The sequence below is a fragment of the Seriola dumerili genome, unplaced genomic scaffold, assembly GCF_002260705.1.
Source record: "Seriola dumerili isolate Sdu_G_001 unplaced genomic scaffold, Sdu_1.0 BDQW01000169.1, whole genome shotgun sequence".
Taxonomy (NCBI): domain Eukaryota; kingdom Metazoa; phylum Chordata; class Actinopteri; order Carangiformes; family Carangidae; genus Seriola; species Seriola dumerili.
Window position 1 is genome coordinate 5522990 of NW_019174424.1, and position 19653 is coordinate 5542642.

The window sequence follows — 19653 nt, forward strand, 5'->3', positions numbered from 1 at the left end:
TCTGTCCATCTCCTCCCTCTGCGCCTTTTTTTTTTTACGCACAAAACAAGTCGGGGCGCACACACGGCTGGCGGAGAAAATAGGAGAGACAATAGACAATAGTTTGGGTCATCATGGTATTTGGATTTTTACCGTAGGCAACATGCGCGCCGGACTGTGAGGTACAGGTGAACCATCTGTAAAACGCGTCTGTTCATTTACTGGCCCGTAACTTTGCCCACGTTTTGATGTTGCCAACCGAGATTTCAGGAGGAGTGTGTTTCACCTCAAGGTAGGACTCCGAAACTCAAGAACATGTTGTCAGTGTGAAAGCGGACTTGTGATTTCCATATAATCGTGCTCCTTGTTGATGTGTGTCTCTTGTTTCCGCAGCAGTCTTTTTTTTTTACACTTAGTCTATCGTTATTTGTCGTGTTTTTAAACATGCTCAGGTAAAAAAAAGAAAAAAGAAAAAATGAAGTCACAGTGACCTTGCTGTCTGATAAGTTACATGATCTTTCATTTTGGTCCGGTAATCCAAAGAAATAGCCCAAGATAAGGCAGAAGAGAACCAGTTTTATTAGACTTTACAAGTTGGTGGTTCAGAATGAAGCACTTTGATGCGCATGGTGAATAATATTTCATTGCCATGTTAGTTTACAATTGTTTTATGTGTACAGTAATCTCATGCAATTGTTGGACCAAAACGGGCATGATGTAACCTATAACAACTCAACTTTGTCATGTGGTTTACTATTGATGGCACGAAGGGAATTCTGGCTTTTAACAGCTTTTAAATTAAACTCTCATTAAAAAAATCTCTCTATATATATATATGTATTGTTTTAATATTAGTCCCCGAGAACAGGAAGGTTTGTCATCACCTTCAAACCGAGAGAGGCTTCATACTGTTTCTTTGAATGTCAGTCTTTACAGTAGCTTTGATTGTATTGATCCTATTGATCCTTATACATAATATAACAATATAACCTCCAGTGGAGTCCAAAAGTCTCCCATTCACTTTTCCGTTCATTGTAGCTCCAGGACCCACAGGAAAATTAATTAAATCTTTCTGTGCATTTTTATTCCGGTAATCATTGTCAGAGTATCAGGCTGTTAGTCTCAACATGTAATTGTCGGTGTATCACACGAATATGTCAGTAATGTATTCAACCCGCAATTAGGGAAAATGCCAAATCAGATTAGTTGAATTAACATAATTCATTAGTTTTATTTGATTCCTTCATTTTTTCTGTGGCAATGCAGCAATCACCCAAAATTCAATAGCCCATTTTATATTTGCTGGATTTTACAAGCTCACCCTGCAGGCCTCTCCAAATGTGATTGTAGCCTAAAAATCAGAGGGATTCTTTAGGCTACAAATAGGTGCATCAAAACAATTCTAAAAAAATTCCAAATAAAATGTATTATTAATTTTGAATATAAACTATAAATATTGTGATATTAATAGCTGACCTTAAAAACACCATACAGCCACTACAAAAATCTACATAGTTACAGTGACTGTAGGAGAATTAAAGACATTTTTCATCAATTTTTCCTCAGCAAACTGATTTTTCTCTGGATTTGTCGATTTTTAAAAAGACTTTTGTAGGTTATAAAATGCCGTCAGCCTCTTTGCATGCTTTTCCCATCACATCACGCTTTAGAATAACTGGAATTAATATAATTAAATTATTGAATGCATTTTGGAGAAAGCTTTAAAATAGTAAAGCTTCATAATATTCATAGGCTACATAAAAGTGTTTGAATTTATACTCTTATTTTTAAAACTGAAAAAATAAATTATTGTTTATAAGACAATAGGCCTCCGTAAATGTTGGCATTTTCATAATTTTACACTGTCTTTTAATAACTGTGTTTATCTATCCTTTACTAAATATGTCGAGTGATATTTAAAGGCTGATATTCACGTTTGAAATATCAGCTGACTAGATTTAGGGCCCTGAACGGAACTTGATATTAACCAAAAATTAAGCCTACATAATGGATTAATCTTTGGTGCTCACATGTATTTTTCCCTTTATTTTTTGATTTTTAGAGATATATGCCCTGTTTTTTTAATATTTGCTAATTTTTATTTTTGATACTTCTGCCTTAAATAACTTGTAGCCTATTAAATCCAAATTGTGTGTTATAGCGTGTGTGTGTGTGTGTGTGTGTGTGTGTGTGTGTGTGCGTGTGTGTGTGTGTGTGTGTGTGTGTGTGTGTGTGCGTGCGTGCGTGTGTGTGCGCGCGCGCACGACTTCAGTTCGGTTCATTCAAACTATGGATACAAATGATGGTAACTTAAAATGTCGCCCAAAACTACTGTTAAAATTTTCCAAGTGACGTTAATGTTCGTGCATCTTCCATGTTTTGTCTTTATTACTTTAATATAAAGGATTTATCTACTGCAGTGGTTCATCTGATATTTTAGAGAGAAATTATGCATTTTTTGTCTTTGTGTAGCGATCACACTGAGGGAAGGAGAGAAGGGATGAAAACAGAGGAGAGCCAGCAGTCCTGTCTGCAGCAGCCTGCATCCTCAACACCTTTTGGTGAGTGTTATCTGACAATTTGTTGCATCAGGCCCAGACGAAATAAACTCACATGAAACAGTCAAGTTTATCACCATGACAGAATATGAATCCCCATAGGAATATTATGTGAACTATTTCAGCATAAAATATCCTCATATTAATCAAGAATGATTAAAAAAACATTACTGATTATTCATATGAATTCACTCTGCGCAAGACAGTTATGGGATTATTAGATTGACACCATTAAAAAATGTCAAAACTGCTGTGTTGACTTTCAGTTCCATGAAAACACACACACACACAACACACACAGACAACACACATGTATGTATGCATGTATATATATATATAATATATATATATATATATATATATTATATAGGCTATGTATATCTATGGTAGTATAGAACAATGTTTCAAGTCCAATGATATGATAATGAACAATAATAAAGATAATATCAATATATAATTAAGGATTTTTTTAAGTCAATAGAAGTATTGTAGGGATCTATAAAATCTTGAGATCAAAAAAATAAGTAGATGTGGATGGCTTTAGCGTTATCAGTGATGCTTTCACTTTTCCTCCAATTTGGAGAGGACAGCTGTTTTTCTGCGCCAAATGATGTACAATACTCACACAAATCTGTGTGACACAGTGAAAACATATAGCCTGTCAGTGAAGCAGTAGCCTATACGTTTCTCAGATGGTCATGGAGGTAAATTTGAAACGAGTCATCATTTTAATACGTAGTGGTGTTTTGGAGACTTTGACCTCATGACCCCAGTATTTTAAATATAGTGGCTTCGGCTTTGCCTCTGTCTCCCTTTTCTCCTTCTAGGTCCAGAGTACAGGGGAGGGGGAGAGGTGTGCGCAGGCTGCGAGTCTCCCATCGCCGACCGCTTCCTGCTGCGCGTGAACGAGCGCTCCTGGCACGAGACCTGCGTAAAGTGCGCCGTGTGTTTGAGCGCGCTCACCGGGACCTGTTACTGCAGGGACCGCCTGCTGTACTGCAAGCACGACTATGAAAAGTAAGAGAAAACACACACACACACACACACACACACACACACACACACACACACACACACACACACACACACACACTGAAGTAAGGTTCACATTTGAGTGTGGTGCAGCGGTGGAAGAAGCTACTCAAATCCTTCACTTACACACATTAGGCCGAAATAAAGGCAGAATTGCTCGGGCCTCACATCAGTTACAAGACATCATGCTCATCTACAGGTTGAGAAAGTTTTAAAGTTATCAAAAAATGCATGTCCTCTTCATTAAGCTGAAACAAGGCTGTTTTTCATAGTTGATTATTTTGGAGATTAATTTTTTCCTCAAGTTCCAATTTTCTGTCTTTCTCTCATGTTGCAAGTAAAATCTTAACTTGCAAAGAAACAAGTAACAACTGAAATATCACAGTTACAGAAATACTCAAGCAAACTACCGGTATCTCAAATATGTGGCACACATTTCCAAAAACTGACAAGTATTCATGAAAGCACTGAGGAGAATGGTTACTGTTGTAAAGCCACAATTGTGTCCAATCGGAAACAAGTTGAAGTGATGTCACTCAGCCTCCTTGTTTGAAAGCCAAGAGGAAGCTAAAGTCACACATGATGTTACAATAGCTGCAAGTTTTAGTGACAGCAATTTGAAATTGATATTGATATGATCACTATTCACAAGGTTGCATGCTAATGTGGTCAGTGTGTGCTAATGAAGCCCCTTATTAGGCCTGTACTTAAAACCAAATTTTCTTTTATTAGTCAAGTAAACCTTTGTGAAAGGAAAAAAATTAATTAAAGAAATAACGAGGGTTATATTAGAGTTAGAGGATTGACAAACATTTTGACAGTGATTGAGAGTCTGCCGCACTGTCTGTGTAATAAACTGCTGAATATACTTATGAACTTGTTCACTTACGAACAAAAGCATAAATCTGGGGAGAAAAAAAAAATCAAAGAAAACCACTAAAATTATACTCACAATAATACTCACCATGCTACATCTATCAAAAGAAATTCATATTAAAAAATTCATGTTTGACCCCACAAGTCTGTCATTACAAACGATGTGTGTATGAAAGCTTTGTTCAAATCTACATTTAGTTTTATTTTGAATTGTTGTCAGGATCCCTGAGTTTCAATATGTCAGGCTGAAGTATGAAAGGCGTGTCTACAATTATTGGAAAATGTAGAATTTTACATTTAAATTCTATTTACTGACAAAAAAAAACATATGAAAGAAGTTCAGTAACACTGATTCGGAAAAGCCTATAGTGTTGTCAGGCATGTGTAAGAGTGTTTCATACATCTGTGAAGCCGCTTAAGGGGATTTAAGGGACTATTAAGGTTTCAAATTATTAATTGGATGTTCCTGGTTCCATATAACACAGCTGACTTTGACAGTTGTTAAGGGGAACAACCCTGCTAAAAAATTGTAATAATTTTTTGATGACAAAAATCTATAGTTGGCTGTTCGGGATTTAGAGTCAGTTCATAGGCAAGTAAGTGTCTGCTCAAAACTGAAATTATGGATTTCAATTTAAAGGACCATTTCCAATCAATGTTAACGATCACAGTGCCATTTGAATTAACAGCACTTAATCCTGCAATTCCATGTTTTATAGTAATGCACCACACAGATACTAACAATGCAATGTAAAACAATAACACATGGTTGTATTGTGAAATGGAAAATGTTTTTCATTAGATGAGACTACTCTATGGTCATTTTTGAGGCCATAGTGTGTGCATGTGTGTGTGTGTGTCTGTGTCTGTGTGCATGTGTGTGTGTGTGTGTGTGTGTGTGTGTGTGTGTGTGTGTGTGTGCTGTGGTCAAAGGGTGTGCCTGTGGTGGGAGCTCCAGGGGTAGACGACTGAAGGACGAGCCTGCAGCTTGTTATCATTGTTTTGAAAAGTGTCAGACGGCATCCAGCAGCACAGACTCTCCCACTGTACCTGACATCTGGACGAGAGAGTGCGAGAGAGAGAGAGAGAGAGAGAGAGAGAGAGAGAGAGAGAGAGAGCGAGAGAGAAGAACGGGTGTGACGTTTATCTGGAAAAATGAGTGGGAAACGTGGAGGCAATAGCTTATCATAAATGAAGCACTGGGTTCATTTTCAGTGATGGGATGAAAAAGCGTATTTGCTCTCTTCATGTAATGACTGTAATTGCAGATCCAAATTAATAGTCAGCGCCTCATTCACTATGGTGTTGATTTAGTCGCCTATACATTGCATATGGATAGTTGCCCTGTTGTGTGAATCGGTGCCAGACTTGGCACACAGTTCTGCCTGTGACCTTCAGTGGATCAGCAACAATGTCTCCTTGTTTTCCCTTGCAGTCTGTCCATCAGCGCCTTACACTACACACTCCTCCCTCCCATCTACAGCAGGTGTGTGCATTGTGAGGCCAAGAATTTGGAACGTGCTTAAGAATTTTAGGGTAATTTTTACAATTTTGAGGAGACGCTTATTTTCTTATAACAACCATCTACTTGAAGCTTTGTTCCATTCTAGTTCCAGCTGGTTCACAGAGGCAGAGGCAGATCGACTGCCTGATGTCTGTACACAGTAATATGAGCTTTCTTAGCATGTCAGGCATTAAATTAATTGAATTACTGATGAAGATTGTGTGGACGAAATAGATATGTGGTGAGACAGCATCTTGCAGGCTTTTCAGCTCATACTGGGCAATTTTCCATGTCTCCTTCATGGAGTATCTTTGGCTTGTCCAAATATTTTTTAATTCATCCTTTGCTTTGAATTACATCACCCAGCACACACAGACAGGGAGACTTCTCCTCCCTGAATCTTTCTCAGCATAAACAGTGAGCCGCAATGTACAGTGCTGTTACCCTGCTCATCTGCTCACGCGTGCTTGCTTTCTGTTGGCTAGTTAGTGTTCAAAGAAAAAGGTGAAATATATATTACTGCAAATAGTGTTTTGGGGCAGATAGCGGTGATTTTTTAAATAATTAATCTGTTCTGATGAGGTGAAAAAATAAATGCACGTATGTTTCTGAATTCAAATGAGAAAATAAATCTAATTTGAAATGGGACCCATCCCCCACCCTGATTCATCTGGACTAAACTGCCTTCGAGGCAAAAGTTTATTCAGCATTTGCATGTTTAATATTTTCTATGGATACTTTCCTTCAAAAAGTATTCTGAACTGATCAATGTAAGATTTCAACATAACATTCTTCCACTTTTTAAGCACATAACCGTAAATATTCAACCACTATGTAGAACTTAATACAATGTAGGTTCAGTTCTGAGTCACATTCAAGTTCAGTCCCTGAAGCTTTGCGTAATAAATAAGTGTTAACCCTACTGCCACTCATAATCAGTGTAAAAAACAGGAGGTATGCCTTCAATTTCCCATGGTCTCAATCTGTTATGGAAATGAGGGGATTAAGACACAATAAACTCAAGTGCATCTTGTGGATTTTTCTTGTGGATTTATTTTTGTTTTGAAACCTCAAAAAATTCTCTGCTACTCCATCCTGTTATGGACCAGATGTTCAGAATAATTTTGAGACTTCCCTCCACACTCTTAATTCCCATCAGGATGTTTTTATGCATTACTTTTTACCGGAAAGATGAGCACAATAATAGAAATCTGGATGGAAAATATTTATTACATCAGAAAGCTGAAGTCTGAGTAGTAGGATTTTTTTTCTTAAGATATGAGATGTGGTAGAAATTTGGGATTTTTGTTTGAAAAACAATCAAAAGCAAAGCAAAGCAAAGCATTTTTTTCTAACTGCATTTGCTCCAAATTAAAAACACATTTATTTTGAATAAAAGTTACAGGAAGATGACATTACTCTGATTTTAATTAAGACAATAAAAGCCGACTAGCAGATGGATATGCACAAATCACATGCACCCTCAGCATCCTATGCTTTTTACACAGTCATTGTCTTGCACACACTGGCTCGACATTATGGTTCCTTGCCAAACTGAGGAGTATAAGGCCAGTGTTCCCTGGTCAACAGTGCTGAGCCCAGACAGAATGGAGGGTAGCCTGGCTGCGCGGAGCCTGCGAGCTCCCTTGTAAACCCCATAAAGGCAGATTCAACCCTCTGAAAAACAGGTCACCAGGGTGGATATTCACTAAACCTTGGGTTTAATACCTCACTCTGTGGGGTGGAGGGCACTGAGACGACATCTAGGCTTACTAACCCTTTCACTGCAGACAGAGAGAGGGAGACCCCACCACCACAGCTATGGAATCCCCCTCTGCTGATCGGGTAGCTATATGTGAGTCTAACACTAACTGTCTGACAGAGTATCCTCTTAGGTTACAGTGCATTTATGTGGGTGAACTTCTGCATCTTGTTGCTTTAAAACACCGAGACTAAGAATAAAAACTCCACCTTCTACCCCTCTTCCCCCTTCTATACCCCCACACCACCTACCATCTCTCTCCGTCTCTCTATCCGTTGCCTCGTTCATCACTGTCTGCTTTGTAATAATATTTCTCCATTCCAAACCTCATTTCCTTCTCGTTGAGATTGATAGCAGTGATGACACCAAACAGTTTATCTCCCCGTTTATCCCTTGTTTTCTCTTAATCGCCTCCCCCCCTCGGCGCCTCTTTGTGTCTCAGGATGGGAATGGGAGGAGGTGGGGTGGCTGATTGGGTACAGTGCTAATTAGCCAGTATTCTGGGGCTGTCCTGTGATGACAGGTCTGACACTGGGCTGCAGGGAAATACCATTAGAGAGAATTATGCAATGATATGTCAGAGAGATGATAAACCCTTACTCCGATCAGCTAGCACCTTAACTCTTACTCATAAATCTCATCCACTGTAATGAATTACTTCAAATAAATAAAGAACCCACACTATTACAATTTTAAATGATATGTTCAACCAAACAAAAAACCAATAGCTTATTTTTAGTGGTCTGTGACTTTGCAGATAGTTTTGATTTTATTTGCTCAGGTTTTGTGGTGCTCACAGGAATGAAACTTTACATTTGAAAATGACATTACATTTAAAACAATCAACAGCAATGTGTCTTTTAAGAAACAAAATCACGGTTGTAATGGGCTGGCGGCAAAAGACTCAGAAACTGATACCTCAAAAGCTGGGCTAAAGGAACAAAACTATCTTAATAAGTGATCACCCCTGCCTATATAATGGGTCTGCAAGTGAAAGGAAAGTTTGTGTTTCAGTGTGGCTTTGCGTGACTCATGGCTATACTGACAGCTCAGAACTGTACAGTATGTATAAATCCCAGCGAGAGGCTACACATAATACATACATGTGGTTCTGAAACCTTCAAACACTCCTCCCCTACCCAGGAGTCTTACATTAGCAAAACCTGCAGCTCAACAGATGATGGTTGGAGGTGTGCCAGAGGAAAGGAAAGTGGGACTGTAGGAGTTGTTGTGCTCTGATGGTGTGCTGTTGAAGAACAGTTTAAATGAAAGAACATCAGGTGAAATCTCAGTGATGGAGAAACGGTTCGAAATGGGATAAAGAAGGTAAAGTCAAGGTGTTTTAGGAAGGGAACAGCGGCAGGGATGGGCAGATTTTTGTCTGGGTGTATGTGCGTGGGGCGGGTTGGGGGGCTGGGGGGGTGGGTGATATTGCCACTGTTTTTGCATAATGTGAGATGAGACCCCATCATCTTTCCTCCCCCACAACAATTTTATAACAGACAGCTAATAAATGTTTCATGGCAGAACAAGCTGCTCGCCTCAGCTTTATTAAATCTGAGATAATAAAAGCAGAGAGGGAGAGGAAAAAAGAGAGAGAGAATAGGGGGTCGCACCAGAGAGAGGGAGAGATGGGGAGATCGGCGTAGACTTTTCTCAAATCGACCGGCTGTATCTCCTGTTTCTGGGGCAACGGGTCCCGCTGTCCCCCGCCACCCCCTCCCCACTGCTTCCCGCTCCGCCAGAGACAGACAGGAAATGAGAAACGGGCAGACAGGATATTGCGTTCTGGTGGCCTGGGGATTAACTGTGTTATCTAAACTAACACACACACACACATACACACACACACACACACACACACACATGCACACACACCCACTCACGCACACAAACACACATCTATAGCCTCACACATAGCATTCATTCTTGGTAGCATCAGGTGTAGATCACACACACCCAAAGACACATATCATGCAGGCCATGCACGTCATGCAGGTTTTTAGTTGTTACTTTACACAGGTACATTACATTAGGACTTGAATATTACAGGCTTCAGTGCTGCTCTCATGTAGAGCTGGTCTTATTACTAGTGTGAGCGGTTTTACAGTGAGAGTCATGACATGTAACTGTATAACTGTGAGACTGGCAGAGTGTTTGTGCAGAAATGCCTCTAAAGATGTATTCCATACACTGCAGGCCCTCGTGGTCATTAGACAGCAACTATTATATAGCTTTTGCAAATTTTGGAGGACATTCATTGAGCAAGAGGACTGTTTATGATGTTACTCTGTTGATGCATGGATGAATACGGTGCACAAATGACAGCATCTGTCAGTGTTTTATTGATGTTTGTACCCAGGCACCTTATCTGTGTTTACACAAACTGTGCATATTTGTGTTTATGTGCGCCTGTGACTCTATATATACTTATGTGTGTGTGCATGTGTGACTATATATATTTATATACATGTGTGTTTCAGTGTGTGTGTGTGTGTGTGTGTATGTGTGAGTGTGAGTGAGTGGTGGCAGGGGTAGCGAGTATTGTGGGGAATGCTGGGAGATTTTAATAACACAGAAGCAGTGCAGGGAGATTTAATAAAAGGAGATGATGTGATTACTGAACCCTGGCTCTGAGCCATTTTGCTTCACAGAGCAATATCCGCTGAAAGTGCGCACACACACATCCACACAGACACACACACACACAGACATACACACACACACCTAAGAAATGGATACTAAACAGAATACAACTTAAAAGTTAGATTGTTGCATATCATTTGTTCTTTTTGCATCTATCACATGAATCCTTGAATGTACCTTCATTTTCAGTGAATGTGCATTTATGTGACAGACAATACAATCATTCTGAACATATAATGTATGTGGGAATCACAAGCTAGTACATGAATATCTCTGCATATTACATGTTAAGAGTCAGGCTTCTTAAACTACAGGTTATGATGATCTTTGATGAGCCACAGTTCCAGGGTGAAACTGACATCTGTCCAGGTTGGGTTTTTTTTAAGCCATCTCACATACAACTGTTCCAAACCTGGAATTAGTCTGAGCAAACCCGTACCTGTATAAATATTCATCAATTATGAAAGCAAGCACAACAACTGTAATCGCTCTGAGACAAATACATATTTATGGAATGATTGTGTTGCGGTCCAGACAATGTCATGCTTGTCAGAGCTCACAGGCAAAACAATGCCACATGACACAGCTTAGGGAGATGAAGAAGATTCTGTTATTCTGTTTGTATGCCTAGGATCTACAATAAAGCAAGCAAGAAAAAGCTGATTATAGCCACCCAATACTTAGAACACGTCACCTTTTTCTGCCTCTCCACATTTGATCTCATAATCAGTGTGCTTGTAATTAGTCATGCCCCCTAACCCCTCCGAAATCCACGGCACTGAACATGAAGTTGCCTGCAGCCAAGGTTCTTGAAGTTCTGTACATCACAAGCTCTCAAAGTTGACTGTTCTATTCAGTCTTCTGTCTGCACTTACATCTATATCCTTTGTAATCCTGTATACAGTATATCATGAATATTACATCACTTAATTAAAGGATATCCCTATAAATCCAAAGCAAAATCCTCTTCAAAATATCTTTTCAGATAGACTTGTACACAGCTGGTCTTTACTATACCTCAGCTGTGTAAATTCAAATTGAAATTCCGTTTTTTCAGAGTGGTAATGCCAGATATACTTTCTTTGTGGGCCCTTTTTCCCCCGCTGATTCCCGATGCGAGCAAAAACGTGTCTGCTGGGGATATTCAAAACAATGTTCTATTCTTCTATTTTAAAAAATCTCCACATAGATGTTCCAATAAAAAATAGTGCAAAATGTTGTGAAATTAAGCAATAATTATGTATTCAGATACACTGGGAAAGTTACAAGAATGCAAAACTGAGATAGCGGGCATGTTTGACAAAATTGTATAAATTTGGTGTGGAAGCTAAATTCACTTAATTCGTGTGACTGCTCTTTAACCATCATGTCCATAGTGATTTATTGGAAGCTACACCCTGGTCAGGGCCAGTGTGAATGATACTTCTATTAGAGGGATTAGACTGATCTACTTACAGACCCCCCTCTGTGGCAGTTGCCCCAAGTTGCCTTCATTTGCCATGTTGAGTAAATTCCTACCGTGCTGTGTACACCCCGATTAGGGAGTGTGGGACTTAACCAGCAATATCATCAGTCTTATGTCAAGCAATCCTGTGACAATTCTGTTCTGTTGTATTTTGTTCACAGTGAAAGGAGGCATTTAAGTTGTTGAAGTCTGTGTTTGGATGGAGAGTGAGGCTGCACGGAGCAGGGTGGTGATCATTCTCCTTTGTTGGAACATGTGTTAGGTGCCAGATATTATGATTAACATGTAGCTTCTTGTAGATATTTTACAGCAGAAACATTTTTCTAAGATTCAGTGTAATGTTTCTATAAGAAAATGGGTTGAGTGACATTTAGTCACACACAAGGTCCCGTCACAACAGATCTGTGTATTGCTGCTTATAGGGATACTTGTATTTGCATTGATGTTAAGTTAGTGACACTGTCATTTGGGGAATTTGGGGAGCGTTTGGCAGATGGATTGAGAAAGATTAGCCGTAGCAGCTGCGTTTGGGACAGAATCACAGATTAGGAGCACTAATGTGCAGACCTGGCTCCTTCTTTACACTCCAGATTTGGGCAGCAACACCTTCCTATCACTCAGTCAGGGAGCTTCAACACTTCTGCCCTTGTCCCTTCCTCCCCCTGTTCCCTCCCCTCTCATCCTCCCTTCTTTCTTATTCAGGTTTGTGTTTTGTTCTTGTGCTGGTTCGGCATCCACTCATCTCTCTCCTTTTCACACCTACGCTCTGGCCACCTGGTAACTCTTCCTGTTGAAATGATATTCTTGTGTTCCAGCGTATGTATACTTTTTTCTCATTGCAGGTGTGTTGCACCACCAGCATGATGATGGGTGATGGTACGGTGCATCTGGGTAATTTGCCGGTGTCAGACTAGGTGTACTAAAACTGTGAATGGGTGTGTGCAAATGTCTGTGTGCATGCCTGCGCGTGTGCTCATATGTGTGTGCGAGCGTCCATGTTTGTGTGTGTATATGTGTTTTAGTGTGCATAAGTGAGAGGAGAGAGATTAACCCCATGCTATCCCCAATCCCTGGTTATGAGTTTACAGCGTCTGTCTGGCCATCGCACTGTTTAAACAACAATCTAATTAATCCTGTCTTTATTAGTTTCAGTGAACTGGGGAGGCAGGCTGGGAGGGCATGAGGGAGAACTGGGAATGCTGGCAGAAAATACTAGGGAGGGAGGGGGAGGAAACCAAGTGCGAGAGCAGGGATTTGAGAGGAATTTAATGGCAGAGACTTAGGCCCTGTGAATGGAAATAGGGTGAAGAGATGGTGAAGCAGGAGAGAAATTGAGGGGTTATAATATATCACAGGAGGAGAGATGGAGTGACAAAAGAAGGAAAGTGGTCATGGGGAAAAGCAATGGACCTAACAAAGACTCTGTTTTAAGCTTTATTCATAATGTTAAATCAGTGCTCTAAGATTGTGGGTGGTATATGGACAGACTGAGGTTCACCAAGCAGATCTCAACATTTAAGGAATTAAATGGGAAAGACTTTCAACAGGCAGCTCTCTCATCATCAGCTAACTACTGCCACCTGCTGTCTTGAGAGAGAAGAGAAAATACAATGTAAAAATGCCGACTACTGTAATTCCTCTCAGCAGATGTTCACCTTGTTGCTCTGTGAATTGGGTAATGTTTATACGACCTTTAATTAAGAGACTATGTTAATCTCCAGTATCTGACTCGGAGCTCCTTGTCTGTGCCTCCATCTTTAATTACCTTTCCATTTCTGCGCTCCCTGACTCCCATAATGCCTTACAGTTTATATAGATAGCCTTCACATATAACATCACTCTGTGTGCCCCCAGGCTGTTTGTAAGAAAGTGCAGCGCCTGCCTGCAGGTGATTGGACGTTCAGAGTTGATCATGCGCGTGCTAGGCCAGGTGTACCACCTGGGCTGCTTCAGCTGCTGTGAGTGTGAACGCCGGCTGCAGAGAGGTGATGAGTTTGTGCTGAAAGAAGGCCAGCTGCTCTGCCGCATGGACTATGAGAAGGAGAGGGAAATGTTGGCTGCTATCAGTCCCACACCAACAGAATCAGGTAAAGTAGGATTGTTAGGCTACAATGCTTCTTTCTCTGTACCATATAGAATATAATTCAAAAGCTGCCTGGCTTACATCTTAGGGAAATTCCCTTTTTTTCATATTCATACATGCATGCAACATATTTTTCAGCAGAACTCAAACACATTCCTCCATGGTAAACCAGCGAGCAGCCCCTGAAGTGCAATTAAGGTTTTAAGAGGTTACGTCTCTTGCTGCTCCCTTGTACAGTTGGTAGGATATACAGTATATATACACTGAACTGGACCTCAGGCACTGAGTTGGTTACTGACTCAGTAACCAATGGCATACAGAGTCAGTGATGTACAAAACAACTGCTTGACACAATAGCACATCATAATTGTTAAATTATAAAAACTGTATGACATTCAAAGAAGTTTTCCTTTTTAATTCAATTTTCACAATGTTACTTCTGTTTGTGTCGGTGAAGTGTGTTCTGGTCACTGAAGATAATTTGAAAGGTGGCCACTGGTTTTTACAAGGCTACAGTATATAGAGCTAAACCCTCAGTGCACTGGAAAAAATTGGCAACAAACAGGATTTCACTTTCTCAGTTGTTCCCTACCTACTGAACTAGAGACCACAGCTCACAGACACTACAGTGTTAAACACTTTCTCATCTGTTTACCAGATTTCCCTGCTTTTAAATCTAATGAAGGATTAAAAAAAAAAGGTTTTGTTTCTGCTTACCTTCCTCAGTGAAAAGTGAGGATGAGGACGGTGGAGGCGGCTCTGGTGGGGGGAAAGGTGGTGATGAAGGCAAGGAGCACAAGCGTTCAAAGCGACCACGCACCATCTTGACCACACAGCAGCGCCGTGCTTTCAAGGCCTCCTTCGAAGTGTCCGCGAAGCCTTGCCGCAAGGTGGGTGGACCAGCTTGTGTTATCAGTGGAACTGTGTGCCAAAAAATACACTCTTACCTCATTGTTCTTGTGTGTCTTTATAAGTCTGTTTAGTAGTTATTCTCAAGCTGTGTTTAGACACAGTAAAGTTTGTATTTTAAAAACGTAAAAACGGTGGAAAATCTCCCCTGCAGGTGAGAGAGACACTGGCTGCTGAGACTGGACTGACAGTACGAGTTGTGCAGGTGTGGTTTCAAAACCAGAGAGCCAAGGTGAGACTTTACATTATTTCCTGAAGACACGTTCTATGTCATACATAAACACACATAGAAAATTCACAACAACGGCATGTGATTTTGTGCCTCAGATGAAAAAAATAGCTCGTCGACAGCAGCAACAGCAGCAGCAGCAGCAGGAACAAGAGCAGCTGGGGGGGACCAGGAGAGGACAAAGCAGAGGGGGCCGCCAGAGCAATGACGACAGTGAGGGTAATACTTAATGAAGCAAAAAGAAGAATAGAAGAAATGGGGGGTAAAAACAACAAAAAACATATTAAATAGCATGACTAAAGGGATTTCCATCTTCTCACAGATGGATCCAGTACTCATGGCATGGATGGGATGCTGGGATATCCCTCTCTGCCACGTCAGCAACTACTTGCCCTTGACCCCAACATCTACGGTGGAGAGCCGTTTCGACATGGGCTTACACCTCCCCAGCTGAACAACGAGCAGCTCCACTCATATGGTAAGACAGGAGGGGAAAGCTGCAAGTTTCAAAAGAACCCATTCCCTCAAAATCAACATTTTGTCATTATCTCCCCCAGCCTCGTAATTGTTGAAACAATTCAAAGTTTTGGGGCCATTCAGCAAGTTAGTGTCTGTAGTTACAGTAAATGTCAATCTTCTTCCAAACTAGTGAATTTAAAGGTGCCTTGCACACTATAGTCAATTAATTGCACTGCTCAATATTTTCTTCATTATTTCCTTAGAAAATATGCAGTAAGAAATAGCGAGGGAAAACTGGAGCACTTGAGTTATGTTGCATTGGCTGATAGGAGGATGTTTGAAAGACATTTTCTGCTGGTTTCGAACTTTAGAAAGAACAGATGTTAGGAAAAGGCTGAGATAAAACTCTGAGGACTGACTTTACTGGCTTAAATAGAGTTTTGAGTAAAAAAAAAATTCCATGTTCTTTTCGTATTTTTCTGTACTGTCTCTGATACTTTTGAGAGACAATTCCACTTCAGTTGTGCACACTCTCACTGTTTTTCACTGCAGACTCAGAGACAGTGTTCCACGACCTGGACAGCGATGGAAGCCTCGGTCACCTTGGTGACTGCCTCTTAGCAACAGGGGACGGCGGTCTCCTGGCAGGGCGAGTGGGAAACCCCATCGACCGTCTCTACTCCATGCAGAACTCCTACTTCACCTCCTGACCCTTATAAACTCTCACCCTTTCCCCTCCTGATCCACCTTTCACCTCAGAGATGCAGCTAATGGAGTCTGTCCATCAACATGCCTGTGGGACCACTCTCCATGAAACAGCCTACACCCAAACACACTTCTGAGCTTTTATCACAGGCCGAGATCATTACAAGTCAGGCATAGTCATAATATCACTTTGCAGCAGATGAGAATAATGTTCCCACCATTTTTCCTAGATAAGAATCATATGCTGGAAATACAGACACTGTAAATGTCCAAAATATGTTAAAGGACCTCAATTTCCCTTGTTGTATTTATGTGAAGCTCAACGAAACACATTTCATGGCACTTTCCAACAAAAAACTGACTAACAAGACACTTATCAAACATATTAATATGTATATCATGAATTACAGATGAAAATTGGTTGTTGAAAGTGAATTCATCAATCAAGTTACATGTATGTAGGAGTCTTTGCAGGTCTTATGAGCAGCTGAGGGTCTAAATTAAATTAGTATATTACATAACTTTTTTCTTTTTTTTTGGAGGGACTAGTGATTAATTATTGTGCGTGAAAGACTGCAGCGTATACAATATTGTATATGGATTGGAGTACAATTTTGCTCTCAGGTTAGTGTGTATGTTTATGTAACCTGAGCCATAACTCAGGATATTGTGCTGAATAGGATTACAGTTTAAGTTGCCCACTGATTTCAAGAACGTAGATTGTAAAGAGGAAGAAACTTTCAATGTAAAATTATCATTTCAAACTACATTTAGTTTTTGATAATGCATGACAGGTATAATATGGACCAAAAAAATTACATTGTTTTTAGCATTTAGACAACAGGGTCATTCGAAGAGCCTTATGCGGAAACAGGGTTGTGTAAGTTATTATTGCTTTGGCTTTCCTTTTTCTTTTATCATGTAATCACTACAAAGCAGTGCAGTAAAAGACAACCAATAGATCTATAATGCCCAAAACTTAGGACACTGGGTACATGATGATGTACTCCAAATGTAAATGTGAGTATGACTGTGTTACAGTTACTTGTTGTAGTCACTTTCTGTAATTATTTCTTTCTCAAACATCTCAAATTAGATGTTGTTAGGTAGATATTTTGTACATTCTTCTGTGATAATCAGCAAATATTTAAACTGTAGCATGATATCTATGTGTCACAAAGTAGGTCTAAAGAAAAAGCCTGCAAACTGAAGTTGGATAGCAAGTTTTTCCTGAAATCATCAGGAGTCGACTCACAATGTGGTGCAGAATAAAATAGGATTAGGGTGATACCCGTTTCATTTAGGTGCCTGTGATCGGCTACAACTTGTGACATTCTTTCATGACATTATGTTTGACACTGATCACTGACTCATGGTATTTTTACAGTGATATTTTTGTGAATGTAACTTATTTGTGCGGTATTAGGCGAGATCCTATCTCACTTTTTTTGTTCAGTGACTGCCAGGTGATGTGCTTTGAATGTAATGTTGCCGTATCTTCAATACAATCTGCGGTTTCATCTTTGGAGTGCGCTTGCCTTTTTTGTCCTAAATACAACGAATGAAGATAGACTGATTACTTGCTCCTCTAGTATGAACCAATATTATACTTGAAAAGAATGAATGCTTTCTCCCTCCACTACCCCCTTCAGCGCTTTAATAATTGACCCAGAAAAGGTCTGTTCTGCTTAGTGGTCACAGGGCTCCTAACTCAACATCCTCCCTCTGTCTCTCTCAGTAGTCCCACTGATTAGAGGTCGACAGCCTCCTCCCTCTCTTTTCTTCCCAGACTCCCTATTTCTCAGTCATTGAGTAGTCAGAAGGGTTTGTGTGGGAGTGATACATTCCAGTTTAATATTTGACTCTGACTCAGACCTGGAGAAGGAGACGGTGGGAAGGACAGACACAAGCATCAGAAAACAACAGAGGATGATCACACCGGATGAGTAATACAAGTCTGATATCAATTTTAATGAAATGGTTCAGCAAAAACCCATACAAACCAAGCATCCTCACTTATAGGTAAGTATATAACATTTACAAGAAAAGTAAAAGGACTCACCACCCATCTAACTCACAGTGCTGTAGCAATCCCCTACATCTTATTGTAGGGGATTGACGGGATACACACATTATGTCACAAAGGAAAAAAGATGTCCTAGCAGTCACTGTACATACAGTACCATGGCTGGGACACGAGAAACTAGCACATCTGCGTTGCTGTGGGGACAGGTGCAATCTGAAGGTGATGGAAGGTGTCTGACTGCTACGATGGCTGAGGTACTGGATTTGTAGCTGAAAAAAGAAATTGACTTTATTGGTATGTGAACTATTAAAGTAATACCACCAAAACATGGTGTATCAGTCACATACTGCTGATATGATAACCAAAAATGTGTGATTTTGGAGCCAACTGCTCAAGATGTCCAAGAAAACAATACACATTTGAAATATTCCTGCATGCACAAACCATGCAATGTCATTAAAATACACCCCTGCCTCTTGAAGAGAGAAGTGAGAATTCACAACTGTCCATATGTGACATTGGAGTTGTGCATGGCCAATTCCAGCAAGGACTTACCCACTCCACTGAGGTCCACTGTCTCTGCACAGCCCAGAAAGCGGGCCACATGTGGTGAGCAGGAGGTAGGTTTGTCCTGGTTTTCTCTCAGGCAGCGCTCAAACTCCACAAACTCCTTGGAACAGTCTTGTCTGATCTTCTGGATCACTGGGCTATCAAAGAAAATGTAGGGGTTAGATACAAAGTTTTGATCATGTTGGTGTAAGGAGGCCACATGGGCGGGAATGGGTACACAACTATTTTGCCTTACTGTGATGATGTGCACTGAGCAACCTTCATCTTCAGTTCATGACACTTTTGCTGCCATGTTGATGGGTTGGAGGCCACACATGACCCATATTCTTCCATTTCTTTATGGCAATACTTTGCCGTGATATCCATAGCAGCCTGCCTGAAAGGTGACAAATGAGTGTAATTCAGTAAGTAATGATGGAGCCATTAACCTGGTAAACTTTCTATAATAAGCATAAACAATAAAGTAGTTATGTGAAGTCTGCAGCCCGATTCACAGTCACAAATGTCTTTATTCACACTCTGTATCTACTTCTCTATCTAGACTGTGGGATATGGTAAATGTATTAATGATGTAAGCCATATTAAAGATTCTTACATGTTGCTCTTTAAGGTTTGTCTCAGTCGAAGAGGCTGATCAATCAAGGTTACAGCAGCAGTATTTCGGCATGCGGTGCCATGTCTGTGCGGCGACTGCACCGCGCATACCCATTACTATTTGGTTGGATCAAATACAAGATTGTGAAACGGTTCTTTAATGCTATTGGTTCGGATTTGTGTCAATCTCAGCGCATGGTTACTCCCCTATAATGACGACAAATTTATTAAAGGGATAGCTACTAAATCGTATAAT

General features: G+C 40.3%; 2 protein-coding genes across 2 annotated transcripts; one reads left to right on the forward strand and one right to left on the reverse strand.

Moving 5' to 3' along the window:
- The first annotated feature begins 68 nt into the window (after positions 1 to 68).
- LOC111227014 (LIM homeobox transcription factor 1-alpha-like) lies at positions 69 to 17715 on the forward strand. Its single transcript, XM_022752361.1, has 9 exons — positions 69 to 271; positions 2452 to 2540; positions 3365 to 3554; positions 13677 to 13909; positions 14632 to 14795; positions 14969 to 15046; positions 15142 to 15262; positions 15366 to 15521; positions 16055 to 17715. Exons 1-9 carry the CDS (start codon positions 228 to 230, stop codon positions 16210 to 16212), a joined length of 1233 nt encoding a protein of 410 aa, XP_022608082.1. The 5' UTR covers positions 69 to 227; the 3' UTR covers positions 16213 to 17715.
- Positions 17716 to 18157: 442 nt separating this feature from the next.
- chchd5 (coiled-coil-helix-coiled-coil-helix domain containing 5) lies at positions 18158 to 19505 on the reverse strand. The gene is made up of 4 exons (XM_022752557.1): positions 19399 to 19505; positions 19039 to 19179; positions 18789 to 18940; positions 18158 to 18502 (listed from the first exon to the last, which is right to left on the reverse strand). Coding segments are annotated over exons 1-4 (324 nt in total). The 5' UTR covers positions 19401 to 19505; the 3' UTR covers positions 18158 to 18473.
- Positions 19506 to 19653: the final 148 nt, after the last annotated feature.